At 37.6% G+C, this 21307-nt stretch overlaps 1 protein-coding gene across 5 annotated transcripts; it reads left to right on the top strand.

The window, feature by feature from the left end:
* Positions 1-2232: 2232 nt before the first annotated feature.
* On the top strand, positions 2233-13070 carry SPIC (Spi-C transcription factor). 5 transcript variants are annotated; one of them, XM_072773301.1, is made up of 6 exons: positions 2233-2333; positions 3912-3943; positions 4768-4864; positions 5595-5725; positions 7406-7514; positions 11296-13070. In XM_072773301.1, exons 2-6 carry the CDS (start codon positions 3941-3943, stop codon positions 11721-11723), a joined length of 768 nt encoding a protein of 255 aa, XP_072629402.1. In that variant the 5' UTR covers positions 2233-2333; positions 3912-3940; the 3' UTR covers positions 11724-13070. The 5 variants fall into 5 exon arrangements, with proteins under 5 accessions (XP_072629402.1, XP_072629405.1, XP_072629404.1 ...); XM_072773304.1 differs by having other exon boundaries at positions 5613-5725; XM_072773303.1 differs by having other exon boundaries at positions 2234-2333; positions 4771-4864.
* The last annotated feature ends 8237 nt before the right edge of the window (positions 13071-21307 follow it).

Below are 21307 nucleotides of genomic sequence, written 5' to 3' on the forward strand. Positions count from 1 at the left end.
ATCCTGAGATCATGACGTGAGCTGAAACCAAAAGCTTAACCAACTAAGCCACCCAGCACCCCAGATTTTTTTAAGTATAATCTATCCCACAATGTGGGGCTTGAAACTCACAACCCCATGATCAAGAGTCATATACTCTATAAACTAAGTCTGGCTAAAGAAGCTCTAAACAGCGAATCTCACTACCACTCAGTTCTTTTTCAACATCCATTTATTAATATTTTGCAGAATAAAACTTTGGAGACACCAGTTGGGAAAATAGTGGCTTAGAAAGTTCACTTACTTTTTCCATTCATTCCAAATTTGTATCAAGCTTGCACCCCTGTGAGTATCTGCTGGGTGCTATGGAGCCTTCCATGAAAACCAAGAAGCCTGGTCAAATGGAACCTAAACTGCAGACACAGGGCCCAGAGTGGCCGTTGAAAGTGTGCTCGTGAAGTTACCTGGGTCCAAATCTAGAACCAACGCAAACTGTCTCTCACCAGCAATGGACCTTAGGAAAAATCATGAAGCCTTTTTGAGCCTCAGTGTAGATTGCTCATCTGTAAAATGGAGCTAAGCAGGCCAACTACTGTCATGTGCAATGTTTTTAGATTCTTTTGATATATTTTTTGGTTCTTCTGGCTTGTGTAGTTGATCTGGATCCTTTCTCTCAGCCCCCAGGCTCACTTTGTTGAGCTCCCATGGCTTTCTTCTTTTGCCTTGACTACACCATACTCATTTCTATCTAAGGGTCTTTAATACCTTGTTTCCTCTGCCAGGAGGTACTTCCCTGGATCTTTGCATCCCTGCATTTCTTTTGCTCACTCTTTCTTGTTGCTAGATTTCAGCTCACACACATTCTCTCCTCAGAGACCTTTCGTGACCATTCATCACAACTGCATACTCTCTATCACCTTTCTCTTATCATTTTCTTGGTCCTCATTATTTAACACTTGTTTAGTTTGCTTTAAAAAAATATCATTTCAAAAAAAATATCATTTCTCTTCATTATACTTTGTTCAGGGCTATAGTCCCTGGACGCTGGATAGTGTCCAGGAGAGAAAAAAAGCTCAGAAATACATACTTGTTAAATAAATTAATCAAATGGAACAAAGCAGAGGGCGTAGACTTGGCAATGGTAGAGATAACCTCATCAACATTAGTGATTACAGTTTTATACACTAGTTACTATAACATCTACATTTCAGAAGAGGGGATGTGTTTACATTTGCATAACAAATTGGGTCAAAAAAGTAAATAGTCTAGAACAATAGTCCCATATCAAAGGTGAGCTCAGATTCCAACAATGCAAAACAGAAAATCTCTCTCCCCACCCAAAAGGTTTACAAAAAATTCTTAGGTGGATTTCCCCCTGGCGAAATGTGACATCTCTTAAAATGGTAGACGGTTGTGGTTAGGTGAGGTTGGGACAGAGACGTGTTCCAGAAGGGAAAGTTATTTCTGCCTGGTACATGTGGACGCTAGTTCAGACTCCGATGGACAGGTAAAATGGAACGGGTAACTGGGCAGATGAAGGGACTGGGAAAGCCACATTATGGGTGGAGGGAGCGCCTCGTGATTTCCATCAGAACTACCAAAACCCATCTCCAGTAGAACTTCTAGCTAAGTAAGAGAACCAAGCCTCTCTACAGATCAGCAGCTTCAGGTGTATCACGATCACCGTGCACAGACCATTCCTGACTGTTTGGGAGCCTCTACTAGATTTAGGTATGGAGGAAAGACTTAAGGACAGACGGAAGACCATAGCATGGACTCTATTTCCTTCTCCTAAACGAGTGGTGGTAAATAAGGCTAAGATTGGAATGAGGAGCCTCAAATGCCAGGATAAGAGCCTACGCCTTTGAGATCTCTAACTAAGGTGGTCAGGATGAGTGAAGTTGTTTGAGAGGAAAGAGACCCATTAGGGAAGTCCAGAGCGAGAAAGGCAACATAGGGTCTAGAATTAGGGGTGGGGGCTGGGTGGTGGAAACCAGGAATAAAAAAAAAAGATGAGAATTGTGTAGGTCAGAGTTTCCCGGTGGGCAGTAGGAGGCAAGAGGCATTGCAGTTTGTGCTGGGTGGGGGATTCATGGGGATTGTTCTGGATGCTTCTGGCCCATGGGATATAAACTTTTATGTGTCTCTTCAAAATAATAGCCCGTGGTATCTATTGGTTGTATCATGAAATAGAAATCATGAGGACACTGTATCTTTTAAAAAAAATCCCCTTTTGTAGCACTTCCTTAAAAACAGCTATTTAATGCAACTCTGCCAGTGAGTTCTTGACAGTTCTGTCTTAACGATTCTGATATTAATGAAACATCTTCGTGAAGGGTTGAAGTGTCTTCCTGGTAAGTGTTTAGCTTCTGTTTTTCAAAATACCCTGTGATAATTTTCTCCTTTGGCCTAAAGAATGTTTTTCGTTGACTGTTCAGATACAAGAATATTAAGTGATTCAAGTAATCAATAACATTTTTGAGCTTTTTTCTTCCCTTTGGGTTTGCTACTTTTTAACAGTTGTGACAGTTGTGATAATTTTGTGGAGTATTTTAGTCAAAGTCATTTATGTATTTGATTCAAAGTACAATACTCATATTTGCTTCGGTGCTTGTGAGTTGAGGCATAATTGAAAGTCATTGACACGACTTTTAGAAAATACATAATACTTATAATATTCATTAGGGACCATAGCTCAGACAATGACTTATGGGTTTTCTTTTTTTTTTTTTTTTTAAGTTTTTGCTAAATTGTTCAACATCTCTCACATTAGAAAGCTGTCTTCTAGCTTTTTTGAGATATAATTTGACATATAAAATTGTGAAAAAATGTGATGATTTGACATACGAATATATTATGAAATGATAACCACAGTAAGATTACTTAACACTTCCATCATCTCACACAGTTACCTTTTTTAGGGATTTTTTTCTCATGTTTTCTTGTAACTGACATGATATTGTGATTTCAAAGAGCAGAACAGAATTTCAATGTTCGACATATTACTTGATGTAATTATTATATTGATGGATATGTATAATAATATCGGGTGTTGGATTATATCATCTCTTTGTATTCTGCAGTGTTAATGAGTAAGCTCACTGTGCTTACACAGTAAATCTTAACTTGTGTAAACAGAGTTGCTTGTGCTAAATAAAATGGTAAGCAATGTTGGACCAACCACATGCGCTTTCTTATGTAGATTTGTTTGTTTTTAGTTCTGTAGGACTTAAATCTTTTTTTAGGAAAAAACATTTAACGTGGGTCTGTGTGATCATTGTTTATTTAAAGCGAAATCTAATTTACAGGGATAAGAAAGTAGACCAGGGTTTCTATCCTAGGATTTTAGAAAGTCAACGGATGGATTTTACAGGGTAAATTTTATTTGTAATGTAGATTCACATTTCAAGAGAGAAAACGCCTATTCACCAGATTATTAGTAGGCTGACACCAGAAAGATGGAGGAAAAAAAATCACCATTATAAATGGAGAGTTATGCTAAGGTAAAAAGGATTCTGATTTTCAGAATTTTCACATTTTTTTAAAGATTTTATTTGTAAGTAATCTTTACACTCAACCTGGAGCTTAACCTCACAACCCCAAGGTCAAGAATCACATGATCTACTGACTCAGCCAGCCAGGCACTCTCTTAAAAGAATTTTGAAATATTCTCCCAAGTTATGTTTATATTCTCTTATAAGTTAGGCAATTTAGGTAATTGGCTCTAGCTATTTTAACATCCAAAACAGTTTTGTAATAATAAAAAAGCAAAAAATAGTTTGTAGGGAATTTTTTAAGAAGAAAAATGTGTACTCATTAAAGAGACTTCAGATGGTACTTTTTGGTTCATAAGAGTTATTTTCAGAAATTATATCTTTTAATTCAGAGGAAATTAAATACACCATTAATTTTGTTTTATTAATCTTTTTCAGAATTGTCAATATATATATATTAATGAAGCATGGTAAGTTGGCATTTTAAAATCTTTGGATGACTTGGAGGATGAACATCCTCTTTGAAGGATGAGTATCCTCTTTTGAAAATAAAATATATGGATCAGATTATAAGGGTATGAAATGGTTTGCAAAACAGTTTAATTTGGGGGCACCTAGGTAGCTCAGTCAGTTAAGGGTTGGACTCTTGGTTTCAGCTCTGGTCATGATCTGACGGAGGTGGGATCAAGCACCACATGGGTCTCCATACTCAGTATGGTGTCTACTTCAGATTCTTCCTCCCTCTCCCGTTAGCTCTCCCTGTTCATGTGCTCTCTCTCTCTCCCTTTCTGTCTCAAATAAATAAATAAAATCTTAAAAAAAAGTTTAATTTTAGTCTTGGAGACATGCTTTTGAAATCAGGAGCATTCCATTTTAAGCAGCGATTCAGATTCTGTTTCATTAAAGCTATTTCCTTGATCCCTTTTCCCAGTCTCCTGCTATTACAACTCCTTAGTAAAGTTTCACAAGAATGTTAAATACTATAGAATTAATCCTGTTCTCTAGATACTACATATTATAGAGCAGTGGATCTCAATCAGGGTTCATTTTTGTCCCCTGAGATATATTTGGTGATGTCTGAGACATTTTCGATGGTCAGAGCTGCTGCTGGTATCCAGTGGGTAGAGACAAGGGATGCTGGTAGATACCCTACAGCGCATGACAGACTCCCCACAGCAAATACTTAACCAACCTCACAGGTCAATACTGCTATGGGTGAGAAACCCTCATGTATGTCAGAGAAATTAAGTTCAATCAATAATTTCATAACTTGAGGGTTCTCCTATTGTTCTAGCAGTCCTGTGTTGAACAAGACAAGCTGGGACAAGCCTTTGAAGATGCTTTTGAGGTACTGAGGCAACATTCAACCGGAGATCTTCAGTACTCCCCAGGTAAAGATGTCAGTGCCCTTCTCTCACAGATACACCAGAAGTCTTCTTGGTTACACAGACATAAGAATGATTATCAGAAAAGGGAAGACCATTTTTATTAGTGCATCTAGGACTGATTCTAACAAAGGCAAAAATCTTCCAGGGCTACCTAGCCTATGCAAATTTAAAGTGTCACATATGAAAATGCAAAGAAACAGAGAATGGCATTTCACATAGGAATACTAGCACCTAAAATTTGCTTTTAAGCATGTCTGGTTGATATTTATCTAATAGATAATTTTAACTGCTCAGAACGGGCTTTTCAGTTAATTCTTATTGATCTTCTAGGCCTTCCTCCATAAAAGAGATATTCTACTCAGAAGAATAAATATTCTTTTCTTTTAAGAATAAATATTCTTATCATTCCTCACCTATTGCCCTATAGACTATGGGAAGACAGTGTAGGTGAAATGCAAGTATCTTGCATATTGCATTTATACAGGGCACTGCGTGCAGTTCCCAGACAAAAGAAATCATGGGATCTCTGCTTGCAAGAAATCTGTGCTCCAGTAAGGGAAATGGGATATGTAAGAGGCCTGTGATACCAGCATGATGCAATAAATGTAGAAAAATGCAAAGTAGTGGAGAACACATGATGGAGCAACCACATACATGAGCATGTATGCATACACAAACATACATACACATTGCATGCATGCACACATGCAATTATAAACTTTGACTTTTGCAGTTTCTGTTTTTAAATTAGATTACAAAAATTACCTGGCTTTCATCAACCACTGCTCTCATGTCAGAGGAAATTCTAACTGCTATGGTGTGCTGCCTACAGAGGAACCTGTCTATAATTGGAGAACAGTAATAGTGAGTACATGTACCAGAAGGCCATCTCCCAGTAACAGGCAAATTCCCTACTCACATCTGCCTTCCGCTTGGTCTTTGCTAGCTGAAACCCAGCTTAGCAACAGCAGGGACTGTGCAAGCACTCACAGACCAGTGGTGTGGACTTGACCATCAGCATGGGTGATTCCCAGCAATGCTGTCAAGAAGGAAATTGCCCTTTGTCATTGCCCAGCATCATAGAATGTCCTCTATGAAGATGTGTTTTTAGGGTTCTCTCATTACTGCTTCTCATCTATCTTGAAAATTGCAAAAAAGGATGGTTTTCCTATAAGCCATAGGGCAAAGCCCAAACTTCCCCCGCATTGGCTTTACCTACAGTCTTGTCTTAACCTGATGTTTCCTTTCTCAAGCTCAGAGCTAGCTACACCTGTCTTGGACCAACTCTCGGGGATAGTGTTATAACTCCTTGCAAACGAAGTGTCCCTGCCATCTATCTTTCTATTAATGTGTCCTTTTTATTGTTTTCTTTTTTAAAGAAAGATTTATTTATTTATTTGAGAGCGAGTGAGTGGGGGGAGGGGCAAAGGACAAGGGAGAGAGAAACTCAAGCAGATTCTGTGCTGAGCGCAGAGCCTGACATAGGGCTCAATCCCATGAACCTGTGATTACTACCTGAGCCAAAACCAAGAGTTGGATGGTTATTGGACTGCACCATCCATATTGCTTTCTTATTGCCACCTGTCTTAACGTGGTGCAGAGTAAATATGAAATGGCTTTTCTTCCTCTCTTTCTTTCTTTCTTTCTTTCTTTCTTTCTTCTTTCTTTCTTTCTTTCTTTCTTTCTTTCTTTCTTTCTTTCTTTCTTTCTTTTTTTTCAGTCATTACCTTCAACTGTGCTATGTCAAATGTCCTTTTCCTGACCCTCTAAATTGTTCTGTTAGGGCCTCTCCACAAGACATTTCTTTGAAGAGGGAGTTTGTTCCAGCTTAACCTCTTCTACTTCCAGTTAGGGTTGCCGGTAAAATACAGCATGCCAAATATTTTCATTTGCTAAATCTGGCAACCCTGCTTCTCCTTCAGTTCATACTTCTCAGTCTGTATCACAGCCTCTTGTGGTTGGGGACTCCTTGGCCTCTGGGAAGTCCTCTTATATGGGGTATGGTAAGATGGTTCAAGTCCACCTTTGTTGAATTAATCCATAGAGACCCACGAATCCTTGCTCTATGCAATGGTAACAGCTCAGGCTGCTTCCTCCTCCCCCTCTCTTGGCTCTACCCTCCCTTGGCTACCATCTTTCTCCTCATGTCTCCTCTTGCTCAGATGGGCATCCAACAGAGGAACAGAAGCCCATCTTCCTCTTTCTGCTGGCACTTCAATTTTGTACTAATAATTCTTTAAATTTTCTTTCTCACTGGGGGTTTTTATGGAGAAGAAGGAAGCATCCCCGTCTTCTTTCTCACAGGGAAGGGATGATATGAAAGTCTTCATAAAGCCAGAGTACCTTCCATTCCTTGGTCTTCTCTTTATGTGGGTGTGAGGCTAGTTGTGTGCCCTGGGAGATATCTGGCTGCAGTTGAGGATTGTGCTTTTTAGAATTTGGGAGATGCTTAGCACTCCTTTTGTTCTCAGCTTTTGACTTTAGCCATCAATTGGGGGCCACAGGAAAAGTCCCACTTAACATCCTGCTGCATTATTTATATAGAACAGTGCTGCAGACCTCTATTTTGAAGGAAATATTCATCAGTCTCTGCCAAACATCCCCGAAAACCAGCTGGTACAACCTGCTGTTCTCCATCAAAAGGGAGGAAAAGGTATGTGGATCCATTACTCCTTTTATAGATAAAAGAACTAAATCTTCTTCAAAGCAGCCTTAAAGGTATTTCATATCTGACTGTAGAACAGCATTTGCAAAATATTCTCATATTGAGATTAAGAAAAATTTACCTCTGACAGATTGAACCACTCTAAGCCGTTCATCTTGGGGAAGCCTTCCTATTGCTTCATAGAAATGTTGTGAAGCTACAAAGTGTCACTCCAGTCAAATAAATCTGTACTCAAGATAATGTGTATATATTTGAGGGTATAGAAAGGGGAACTTTTCCAAAAGTAGTTTTAGCAATCTTTTTTTTAAAATTTTTATTTATTTATGATAGTCACAGAGAGAGAGGCAGAGACATAGGCAGAGGGAGAAGTAGGCTCCATGCACCGGGAGCCCCATGTGGGATTCGATCCCGGGTCTCCAGGATCGCGCCCTGGGCCAAAGGCAGGCGCCAAACCACTGCGCCACTCAGGGATCCCTAGCAATCTTATTCTAATTGTGACAGCCTTGGTATAGAAGTTGTCTTCTCTATTAAGTTTTCAGCAAATAAAGTCCCATAACTATTCAATATTTCATAAATTTGAAATGTCGATTTCATAAATTTAAGATGATGATGATCTCACCTAACAGATGAGTAAAGTGATAAAGCAGGATAGTAGCCTCTGATGGCTACCTTGTGGGCCACACACGTGTATATGTGCTCTTGGAGGACTCCCTTGTGTAACTTGGCACAAAGTTTTTTAAGGCAATTTGGCAATAAGGATCAAAAATGTAAATGTTAATATCTTTTGACTCTTAAAGACTATGTAACTGAGTGATTGAGTGTAAACTCTGGGTGAGTTGTGTGAGCCTGGGAAAATCACTTAACCTTTTGTACCACAGTGTCCTCATTCAAAGAACAAATAATGATAATTGTACAAACACTGTAAGATTGCTGTGAAAATTAAGTGAGAAAGCCCATGTAAGACATTATGCTCGTAGCCTATCACTGGATAATTTCTCAAGATACCATAAGGGGTGTGTGTGTGTGTGTACCCTATATACATTAGGATATTCCTTGCAATGTTGTTGTAGTAAAAGAATGGAACTTACCTAGTCTGTATAAGGTACAGAGATGTGTAAGGTGCATCATAATTTTATAGTGAAATTTTTAAAATGATACTTCATCATACTTTCTAAATTTTTTCCAATTTTTTTTTTGAAAACTAGTTTTGTTCTGATATTCTGCATCCTAGAATACTGTATCCTAGAACAAAGTTCTAAATATACAGACTCACTCCAGGATGTAAAGTCTCTATCTTTTCATTGATGTTTTATGTTGTGAAGCTTTGCCAGCATGGGACATATATCATCCACCATTTTCTGTTCTTAAAGTTTCATCTTCTATCTGAAAAAAGGATACATTTGAAACAGAATGAAATTCAAAATTTGGGGATTCTTTATCTAGAGAAAACTAGTACATGCATAGAACAGAACACATAGCTATTAAAACACATGAAAGCATATCTTATGTATTGATAAAGAAAGAACTCTAAAGTACATTTTTTGTTTTAAACCTTTTTAATTCCATAACTTAAAAGTAATAATGCACATTATTAAAAATTCAAAGGATTCAGAAATACACAAGGAATAAGTGTAAGTGTTCTTCTTTCTTCCTATACTATGTCTCAGAAGTAACCGTTGTCAACAGTTGGGTATTTTACCATCTATAGCTAATTTCTGTGTTGGTCCTCTGATTTAATTTATGTGTCTTAGTGGAAAAAAAGTGCAAAATAATATGATATCACTGGTATTTTTAAAAGATATGCATATGTTCATATGCAAAAAAAAAATTTTTAATTTTAAAAAATATGTAGCAGAATAGACTGGAATTTTACTTTCACTTTGTGCTTCTGTTTGAATCTTTTACTCTGAGCACATAATCCCTTTTAATAAAAATTAACAATTTTTTTTTCAAAATTGAAAGTAAATTTTAAGAGGTGAGGATCCATTATCATTGATTCGACCACGGGATAAGAGACAGTGTTTGTTTAAGACTATGACTTTAATTTATAATGTGTTTTTTTTTTTTTTTTTGGTAAGTCCCTTCCATTTCTCAATTTGTAAATTCAAGATAATATAAGGCAAAAAGATAATCTTAAAAACCTCTGAGGTTTTGGGATGAATGATGACTGATGCAAGAGTATTACTCTCCAGAGACTATTCAAAGCATTTTGAGAATCCACTATTCCACTCTCTCTAAGGAAAAAGGGAATTTGGCCATGGATGTGTTAGCTACTGACAGATCTGGTAAGGCATCATATTTACAGGCCAATGCCAAGTCACAAATTGGGCTGTTGTCCACTGACATCCAATCAACTGAACAAAAATCAAAATGGCAAATCTTCCTAAAGTTTTCTGTCTAGACATTCTGAAATATAAAGGGCTGTATTTCTAACGAGAAAAAAACTCTGGTAGTATCATTTTATTTCACAGCAATGAAAAATGTCACAATGCCCATTGTCATTGCTCATAAATTATGTCAAAATGTCATGAAGATGTTTTGGCTTTTTCCACTCCAGTGTTTTCTAATCTTTATTTTTCACATAATGTAGACCTACAGTTGTTGTTGTTTACCTGTCTTTGTTATTATTTTCACTAATATTACCTTATATTTGAATACTATTTTGCATCTTACAAAATACATTCACATTCCTTACCTCATTTGACTTAACTCATTTGAATAAAGCCCTTTCAAATGATTTGCTTTCTTATCAGAAAGAAGTGTGAGGCTTCTCTTTATTTAAAACCACTAAGCTTTGCAGTTCATTTTGCTCAGTTTTATTTTTTCTTTTTTGTTTTTTTTGTTTTTTTATTTTATTTTTTTATTTTTTATTTTTTTGCTCAGTTTTATTGTTCCGACATAGAACATAAAACTAGTAGTCAAGATTTAATTGTGAAGAGAGACCACCTGACAGATAGATGGGAGATCCAGATAAAGGTTTTAGGCTTCCTTCTTCAGGGAAGGACAGTACAAAAATTTTTACAACATCTCTAACAAAGGTCCAATTGAAAATAGATCTGTCCTATGACCTAGCAATTGCACTGCTGGGGATTTACCCCAAAGATACAGATGCAATGAAATGCCGGGACACCTGCACCCCGATGTTTATAGCAGCAATGTCCACAATAGCCAAACTGGAAGGAGTCTCAGTGTCCATTGAAAGATGAATGAATAAAGAAGCTGTGGTTTATGTATACAGTGGAATATTACTCAGCCATCAGAAACGACAAATACCCACCATTTGCTTCAATGTGGATGGAACTGGAGGGTATTATGCTGAGTGAAATTAGTCAGTTGGAGAAGGACAAACATTATATGGTCTCATTCATTTGGGGAATATAAAAAATAGTGAAAGGGAATAAAGGGGAAAGGAGAAAAATGAGTGGGAAATATCAGAAAGGGAGACAGAACATGAGAGACTCCTAACTCTGGGAAACAAACAAGAGGTGGTGGAAGGGGAGGAGGGCGGGGGGTGGGGGTGACTGGGTGACAGGCACTGAGGGGGGCACTTGATGGGATGAGCACTGGGTGTTCTTCTATATGTTGGCAAATTGAACACCAATAAAAAATAAATTTATTAAAAAAAAAAAAACTTCAATAGGCCAAACAGACCTTTGACTTTCAAGTCCCAATGCAGCTTTGAATTTTGTAGTCACTCAACAAACCCTTCCTGAGGATGTTCTTTATGCGTAGCCACAGTGAAGTCTGACGTTGTTTTTCTCCATTTTAGGCAGGAAGAAGCTCCGACTATTCGAATACCTTCATGAATCCCTGTGCAATCCTGAGATGGCATCTTGTATTCAGTGGGTAGATAAAACCAAAGGCATCTTTCAGTTTGTGTCAAAAAACAAAGAAAAACTTGCCCAACTTTGGGGGAAAAGAAAAGGCAACCGGAAGACCATGACTTACCAGAAAATGGCCAGAGCACTGAGGAATTATGGAAGAACTGGGGAAATCACCAAAATCCGGAGAAAGCTAACTTACCAGTTCAGTGAGGCCATTCTCCAAAGACTCTCTCCATCTTATTTCTTAGAAAAAGAGATCTTCTACTCACCGTATGTTCAACCTGAGCAAGGCTTTCTCAGCTTCAGTAACTGGAATGCAAATTATAATTGCACATATGCCAATTACCATGAGATAAGCCACTCTGATTGCTAAATATTCTCTTACATTTCCTGATTTCCTGGCATCAGAAATCAGGACCAATTTCAGGATTTTTCTCTTAAATTCTGGAGAAGGCAAAACAATTAATTTCATTGTTTCTATCTTTTATTAAATAGATTGTAATCTATACAGATGGTGAAAAAATCTGCCAGTGAAAAACTTTTAAATGTTCGAGACCCAATTTGAAAGTATAGAATAATGTCCTAGCTCTTACTATTGTTTATGCAACACTTCTAGATCAACAATGCTAGTAAAGATGATGACCTATATCAATTTAAACATTGTTTTCCTGTCACACACTTAGGCAAAACAAAACAAAACAAATCACTCTAATATATCTGATGGCTTATTGACAACAAAATAATTGCATATGATAGTCTTAGTGCTATAATACATTCATGGCTTTAAAAACTGTATTTTCTCTGCACTTCTGACCTCATGGTCTGTAACTGTATGGCATTAAAGAAATGATCTAAGGAAAGTGCCACCTACCTTAATAGAACTCCAAAGCTTACACTACCCACCAATCATTTCCTGGCATTTCTCCCCTAGGGTAGATCCTGGAGTTAACATTTCTTGCTATCCTGCCACTGAGCCACAAGAAGGTGCTCTTGCCTTGTTATTTCTCGCCCAACTTCAGAACAGGACCTCCTTTTGCCTTGAACTAGCCCAGCTTAAGACCAGGCTGAAACAATTGGAGAAAAAGAAAAAAAAAATTTTTTTTTTTATAAAGGATAGAGACTAGCAAATAAATCCGGAGAGGAACCAGAACTTGAAAGCAATGGTTTATTCTCAATATTCCATCAGGAATGAACAAAGAAACTCTGTTTCTTACTTCCTGCTTGGCAGGTTCATACATATTCCATCAGTATTACCGTGACACAGGAGAGTTTAACTACATGGGCCATCTTCAGTTCAGGCCAAGAGTTCCTGGAGCCTACCCTATTTGATTTGCATCATTTCCCTTTTTCTTTGTGTCCTCCTGATCTCTTTCCCCCTCAGAGATTCTTAAAAATATGGCAGACTAAATGAAGGCAATGTTATTGGCCATCTGCACATGTAGTCTGGGCTTCTGGTATAGACTGAACTTTTGTGCCCTCGTATTTGGAGGCGAGATCTTTGGAAGGTAGTTAGGTCATTGGATGGAGCTCTCACAAATGGGCTTAGTGCCTTGTAGAAAGAGGCCCAGAGCTTCCTCACCCCTTTTGCCTTTTGAGAACACAAGACGGCCTCCTATGAACTAGGAAGCAGGCTCTTACCAGACACTGAATGTGCTGGCACCTTGATCTTGGACTTCCCAGCTTCCTGAACTGTGAGAAATAAATTTCTGTTTATAAGATACCCAGTTTATGGTTTTCTGTTACAGCAGCCCAAAGGGACTAAGACAGTTTCAATCAGTGCAAACCTTAAGAGTAGGACCCAGCATTTACACTCATTTTCCTACAAAGAAATATGTTCTGTAAATAAACAACATAAATTTCACTTAATGCAAAGAGGAAGTGGTAAAGAGGTTTTACCACATATTCAGCCAACAACTTGATAAAATTCCATTAACATTTTACTTCTCTCCATAGTCCCTCCTATACCCAATGCCAGCTTGAGGGGTTCATCTTGACAATTGCCCCAAAAGCCCCTGGTCAGTCTCAATTTTTTTTTTTTTTTTTGTATTTTCTAGAGAGTAGGTTTCTCTTGGGTGGAAATCTGGGCTCTGCCTTTTACCCAAAGTGGCCTGACCACAGGCCATTTTCACAAGCAAGTCAGTCCTTATAAAGACATGTTCATTCCAACTGCTCAAAGACTAAACCCTCCATATGTTGTGTGGCATGTACCCTAATTCAAACAAGGTGTTGCTCCCTGCCACCATCTGAGGACAGGGAAGAGAGACTTGTTAGACTCTTCATGGTCCTTCATTTCCTGGGATATGGTATCCCACCTCCATCTCGTCACTGTCATCTGGCTGAATGACTCCGTTAAACTCTTCTCCAGTGAGAAGGTGTCCAGTGCTAAGTGAAACAGACATGGTTCCTTCTGTCATGAAACTTCAATTCTATCAGTATTTGTAAATTAATAAGTTCTATTAATATTTAACCAAGATTTACCTAATACTTTAAATTGCTGAAGAGCAATTTATTGGTTGATTGGGCACACATATATAAAGTATGTAAAGTGCATTACTGTAGCAACATTAATTATATCTAACCTGTACAGACTTCTGTATCCCCACTTAACTGTCATCTATATGAAGACACAGAACACTTTCAGCATCTCACAGGGTTCTCTCACTCCCTTTCAAAGCCCACCTTCTTGAATATCATATGAATGGAATTATACAGTTTGTGTTCTTTTGCATCTGCTTTTGTTTCCCACAATATATTTATGGAGTTCATCAATATTGCTGGATATAGGAGGAATTTATTCTTTTTCTTTGCTATTCAGCTCCTGATTTTTAAAGGAAAGTGCCTAAAATTTCTTTAATCTCCAGACTTTATAAATATAAAACGGACCCTGAATATTCTTATACTCACATGGATAGTGTTGGTTTATTTTTTTAAAAAGATTTTATTTATTTATTCATGAGAGACACACAGAGGGAGAGAAAGAGAGAGAGGAAGAGGCAGAGGGAGAAGCAGGCTCCCCAAGAGTAGCCCGATGCGGAACTGGATCCCAGGACCCCTGGGATCATGCCCTGAGTCAAGGACAGATACTCAACCACTGAGCCACCTGGGCATTCCAATAGTGTCCCTTTATTATCAAGCATCATTGATGCCTGTCCTCCACAGAGTTGGAATGATACACACATTCATATAACTACAACTTAAATTTATAGTTAGAGGGCAGCCTGGGTGGCTCAGTGGTTTAGCGCCGCCTGCAGCCCAGGGCGTGATCCTGGAGACAGAGGATCGAGTCCCACATCGGGCTCTCCGCATGGTCCCTGCTTCTCCCTCTGCCTGTGTCTCTGCCTCTCTCTCTCTCTCTGAATAAATAAATTTTTTTTAAATTTATATTTAGATATTTTGGTTCATACATTTTTACCCAACGCATATAATCTGGATGGAATTTGAATTTGTATTTTGATAGTGAAGATATTAATACAAAATAGGCTTAAAGTAATTTACTCCTTTTTTTCATAGATTGGTGAAAGTTAATGAAAATATTTTTATTTTATGTTTTTAAATGTTCTTTTTTTAAAATTTTTATTTATTTATGATAGTCACAGAGAGAGAGAGAGAGAGAGAGAGGCAGAGACATAGGCAGAGGGAGAAGCAGGCTCCATGCACCGGGAGCCTGACGTGGGATTCGATCCCGGGTCTCCAAGATCGCGCCCCAGGCCAAAGGCAGGCGGTAAACCGCTGCGCCACCCAGGGATCCCTGAAAATATTTTTAAAAACCATATTTCTTCAACTTTCTTGTCCCCCATTTCAAAGCTGAAGATACTGAGGATACCCTATGTTTGCCTTGGCAATATGGTGAAGAATTAGTTTGAGTTTGATGGATGGCTGCCTCTTTAATTTAACCCTGGATGAATCTTAAAAGAAGTGGGTAGTTACTAGAAAGAAAAGGGGCTGCAGGTAGGGCTTGTATGGGCTTTTCAGGCAAGCACAGTGAAGCGTATATAAATGTGTGAAATAGACTGCCTCAAGGATTATCTGTCAGGAGCAGTCCTGACTTAGCTTGGCCACGACCTAGTTAAATAAAGGACTAAATGTGGAAGAAGAATCCTAGAGCATCTAGGGTTTTTTTTTTTTTTTTCAGTAGTGGGCCCCAGAATCAGAGATCCAAATATAGAGAGCACATGAATGTTTCCGTAATGATCTGATGAGTCAACAATCGGTGTCAAAGAAGTAGATGTGATTCAAATATGAGAAATTTGCAAATTGTGCAAGGACAAAGCTTTGTACAATGTTTGTATCTGCTGTCAGAGATAGCTTTATTCCTGACAACTGTGGGAGCTAGTGAAGATTTTCTTTGATAAGCACACTCATCCAGGATTTGTAGTGAGGGATTAATCAACAAAAGGCCAATGAGTTCACTTGCAGCTTAAGTGAACAAGCAGAATTTCCTATAATCAACATTTTATGATATAAGTGGACAAATAAAATTTTATTTAACAATCATGCTTTACATAAGTAATTAAAATGTAGCAAGTCATGTGATGAAAGATCACATATATAAGTTTTAGAGTCAGGCTTCAAGTAACAAAAGACCCTGACTCAAACTGGTTTAGATGATAAGAAAATGTACTAACTCAAGATCAAGAAATCCAAAGGAAGATTGGGCCACAACCATGATACATTATCATTCTGGCTTCATTTTCTGGTGAGTTTTTTGTTATAATTTCTTGCCATTGGCCTTATCCTCGGGTTTTCTAGGAGTAAAATGACTACTGCAGTTGTATCTCTATCAGCACAGTAATGTCCAGCAACAGAAAGAACCACATCTTCCAGTGTCCTCTTTGCAATCAGGGGAACATTTTTCCTCCAGAACATCTTTCCTCATGTCCTATTGTCCATACCTGGGATCCCTGCTCAAGCCTAAATCATTCACTGGCAAGGGGAAAGGGACCACTGTGACTAGCTCAGTCCAAATGGAATTTAGTGCTGAAAGAGGAAAAGGGTCATGATCCCTTGAGTCAGTAGAGAAGGATGACTACCTGAATAAAACTAGTGTTTTGCCTGAAAAGAGATAGTAAAGGATGTTGAATGGAAAATCAACAATGTTTGCTATAGTCCACCACTTTGATTGCCCAACATCTCTACATACACTTAAAAGGTGCTCATGCCTTTATTGAAATTATTCATGTACTCCCTGAGGGGAAGTGACATCAAGTTTCATCAGGTTACTATATCCAACTCCAGGATTGTTGGATAATGTAGTTTTAATATGTCTTATTATTATTTAGACATGGTAAGAGTGCCTTCAAATAGATCATTTATTTCACTCATAGTTCCAAAGACTATACATCATGCCAAGGGGGCTACATGGAGAAACACTTGGGTCAGTCACGAGGCAGATGGAGGGGAGAACTGTGGGCAAGAGGCTGTATTGTGGTTTCTGTAAGTAAAAATGGGTGAGGTGAGTTAACAGGCTTAGGATTGACTATTTTGAATAATTTAGTGGGCAAAGAGGCTTCCCCTCATTGCCTGGTATCTGGCCCTGGAGTATTTAGGATGGGTATATAGTACCTGGCCCAGAGCATGAGAACCCTATAAGAGAAGTGGTTGGGGTATAGACTCTGGCTTGATAAGTTTGCATTTAAAAATCACACCCCAAGGAGAAGGATTTCTTCTGGAAGGGGATGGAGAAGGTGACACAGGAGGCCGTTGGATAAGGCAAGGTAAGGCAAGATAACTCAGGCATATTACCGAGTTGTCCAGAACCAGGTGTGTCTGGCGTATGCATGCAGGGCAGACATTGAAGCATCAATTTTACGGAAGCTAGAAACATGATTCATACAAATGCTCATTTGTGTCTTCTGATCCATGACTGTGTTTGCTCTTCATGGTTCAGCAATGGACTACAATATAAAGGCTGACTGGGAAAGGGCAAGAGCAGAAAACCACTCCCAATAACTTCCCCATAACACGTATCTCATCCACACTACACTGGGATGGTGTGATTCCTGCCTGGGAGATTAGTAAGTAAGTGCCTGTCAGTTAATGAGATGGATCCTATTTCCACTCCCTTCAGGAAATTCCCTTCACCATGTCTTTCATGATCCCTAGTTCTGCCTCTTGGAATAATCTTCCAGTTTATTTTTGCTATGGTCATATATGAAATAGGTGTTCAAAAGATTTATTTTCTTAGGACTGAGCAACAGTATATTAATACAGGTTCAGAAGTCTGAGATTGCCAATTCCACATTTTTTAGCGTTTGCTACTGACAACACCCTACTTCCTGGTACTGAATTTTGAATTCTTTTCGTTTTAGCTAACTGAAATCAGCTTTGAAGATTTACTTCACTGAAGTATTCACTGGGATGTATAGTAACACTGCTTACAGAATTTCAGAGGAAGCAGAACAAGCAGTTAGACATAAAGCCCTAAACCGCATCAAAAATCTGGCCAAGTGAGGACATTACTGCCAGTGTTACCAATTACTAGATGGCTCACTTTGTGTCATCTTGTGTGTCACCAAAAAGATCTACTGTAGCACCACTACTGCCCCCAGAAACGATCTTGCTGCAACTGACATTGCAATCATAGGTGGTTATCTACCATCCTTGCTTCTATAAATCACCAGATCTCCCTTCAAATTCTGGGAAGGGAACTTCTAATTGGCTCATGCTTGGTCATGTGCCCATAACTTACTGCAAAGAAGACTAGAAAAGTGATTATCTGGAATTTTCAATTCTTATACTGGGAGACTGTTTCTGTATCCTATCGAGACTTATAAGCCTAAAAATTCCCCAAACATAGAATGGGGTTCAGATGCTGGGCAGCCAAAAGAAGGACAAAAGTTCATTAGAATTTTTAACTTCAGTAACAAGGATCAGAGCATGTATAGTTTAATTTTTAAAGACCTTTGCCCTACCTGGCTAATCTCCAAAAATGCTCTTTGTTCTCGGTACTTCTATGCTCATAGGAATTTAAATAGTCTCTGAACAACTTTTCCTTATCTTTCTGAGAAGGCAATTTCAGCACGGTATTTAAATTATCCAAATATTAGATAAAATTTTAACTTATATTTCCATAAGTGATGCTAATCTAATAAATTGAAGTCTATAATTTCTAACTTTCATGCCTTGGAGGCTTTGTTCATGTCTGTTTTCCTTTGTTCAAAGAGCTCTTATAACGTTACCGTTTCATCTAATTTCATTAGGATTAAGTTTGAAGAACTCAAAATGATTATATTATTATAATCAACCAGTTACAATTATATAAGATAACCAATACTGATTTTTCCCCAAGAGCGTTTTCTGGTTGCCAGAGCTTGCTTTGAGAATGTGAGGGGTACGTTAGAAGTGCTCAAGGCTTAAAGGCCCCTCAGGAGCAGTTCTCAATCAATGAGATGAGAGTTGGTAGATACTTCCCTCTGCTTCTTCATCCCATAGTTGGAATAACGCTGAGAAATGTTCTTGCACTTCCCCATTCCCCTAAACCTGGATCCTGGAACTACCTTTCAGACTATTAACGTTCACATTCTTGTCTCAGTGTCAGCTTCTGGAGGAGAGGAAGACCCAATATGAGCCATCGACTGAATCAAGTTACTTATGACACTCAGTTGTATCAATTCTGGATGACAGCAGTAGACCAGAAGATAGGCTTTACTAAAACACCAGTATGTTTACTCTCTCCTCTCTCCCTCTTTTCCCTTTCTCTTGACCATGAGTCAAGGTGGGTGTTAGTGGCCCCCTTTTATAGAAATTGATACCAGAAGAACTTAAGTATCTTTTCTAAAGTCATCCTGCCTAGCGAGTGTCTCATTGTCAATTTGAACGCAGGTCCATTTAAGAGGCAACCACTTATAATTTTTTTAGCTATTTCTTTTATATTTATGATACATGTCTCAATAAATGCTAATGCTACTATGTCTTGGTTTCCCAACTTTAGACATTATCAATTAACTTTACCAGCCTGCACCTTCCTATTCTGGGGTCCCACTTATAGGAATTCAGGCTTCCTCTCATTTTACTAAGTAACATCTTCAAATAATCTTTTATCTATCTATCTATCTATCTATCTATCTATCTATCTATCTATCTATCTATCATCTATCTATCTATCTAAAAGAGCAATTCAAGACTGAGTTTCAGTCTTCATGAGTTACAAACTATTTCTTCTTAATATTATTTATTAGGATATAACCCTGCATATACATTATATTTAAATTTATTTTTTTTACTTTATTTATTTGTTTAAAGATTTTTAAAGATTTTATTTATTTATTCATGAAAGAGAGGCAAAGACATGGGCAGAGGGAGAAGCAGGCTCCTTACAAGGAGCCCGATATGGGACTTGATTCTAGGATCCCAGGATCACGACCTGAGCCAAAGGCAGATGCTCAACCACTGGGCCACACAGGCAGCCCTAAATTTTTTTTTACTTAAAACGACTGTTGAGTAATTTTAGCAAATAAATCAGATAGTGAGAGTTTTGTAAACATATGTTTTTCAAACTACATATTAACTTCCTAAGAGTAAGAGAAAATGTATGATGTCGTGAGAATATGGTATTTAGCTAAGATCAACAGGCTACTTCATTTTGAAGAACAAATTCTATGCAGATAGGGACAAGAAAAATTATTTTTTATTAAAACAAATTTCAATGTATTAATGATAGAACACAATATTTCCATTAATTCTTATACTAAATCATAAAACAATTTTTTTCACTTCTGGTGAATTATTTCAGTCTATGTACCCCAGGAATCGTCCTCTTTGAACTTAAATGGAGAAGTTTGAGAAGCAGTGATTGCAACTAATTTGCTTCTTCTTCCTTCCTTATTGCTACAATGGCCAGGAAATTCAGAACATAACATCATAGACATTCAATAAAACTCAGTCCCTTTCATTTATCCATTTAAACACTCCTTATTCAAAATAAAATAAAATAAAATAAAATAAAATAAAATAAAATAAAATAATAAAATAAAATAAACACTCCTTATTCATGATTTCTGATATAGTTATCCATCTTTTGTATATGTTTATTTTGTTTTTTCTTATCTTTATTTATCAAACACACTTTTTTTTTGAGAAAGAGAGAGCACCAAAGCAGGGTGGGGAGGGGTAGAGGGAGAGGGAGAAAGAATTTTAACCAGGCTCCAAGCCCAGTGCAGAGCCTCAGGCAGGGCTCTATCTCACAACCCTGAGATCGTGACCCGAGCTGAAACCAAGAGTCAGATGTTTAACCTACCTAGCTATCCAGGCACCCCTATCAAACACACTTTTATGTGTATTTATTACTTGCTTCTTTATAGCTTTTTTGGGTAGATTGGGGCATAAACTATATCTATCTATCTATCTATCTATCTATCTACTTATTACATTATTTTATTCATTCTACTTTTTTTGTAAACTAACTGAATTTTTCTTAAAAGACAATGACATGTTTATCAATTTTGTGTGGCATTTTTATTAAAATCACTGGGAAATCATAAGAGACATTAGTGTTTTGCAGGCTATTCAAATGAAATTATTATATTGCTGTACTTTAAAATATGTAAGATAACTTCAAATACAAGGAAAACCATTAATTGTATATATTTGGTCACAAGGAATTAGTATTTCTTTTAGGTTTCCTTATGTAAATTACTTCAAAGTCAAAAACAACCCAATGTTTATTATGGATATTTTTAGAAGCATTTATATGTAGGGACTACATGATATCAGGGTGATGTAAAAACATTTTTGTAAAGCAAGAATATCCTATCATGTCCCCTGAGTGACAGAAAGAATATGTCATTCAAACTCATAAAAATATTTTTGCTATCTTATTACCTCCATACTGAATAACTTATTTAGGTCATTTGACTTTGGGTCCGTGGTCACACAGTTAAGAAGGGGCAGAGATGGAATTTAAGTCTGTCTGACTATTGAGACTCTGATATTACCTATCATGCTGGTACTGAGAAGATC

This window comes from Canis lupus, chromosome 13, assembly GCF_048164855.1.
Source record: "Canis lupus baileyi chromosome 13, mCanLup2.hap1, whole genome shotgun sequence".
Taxonomy (NCBI): Eukaryota; Metazoa; Chordata; class Mammalia; order Carnivora; family Canidae; genus Canis; species Canis lupus.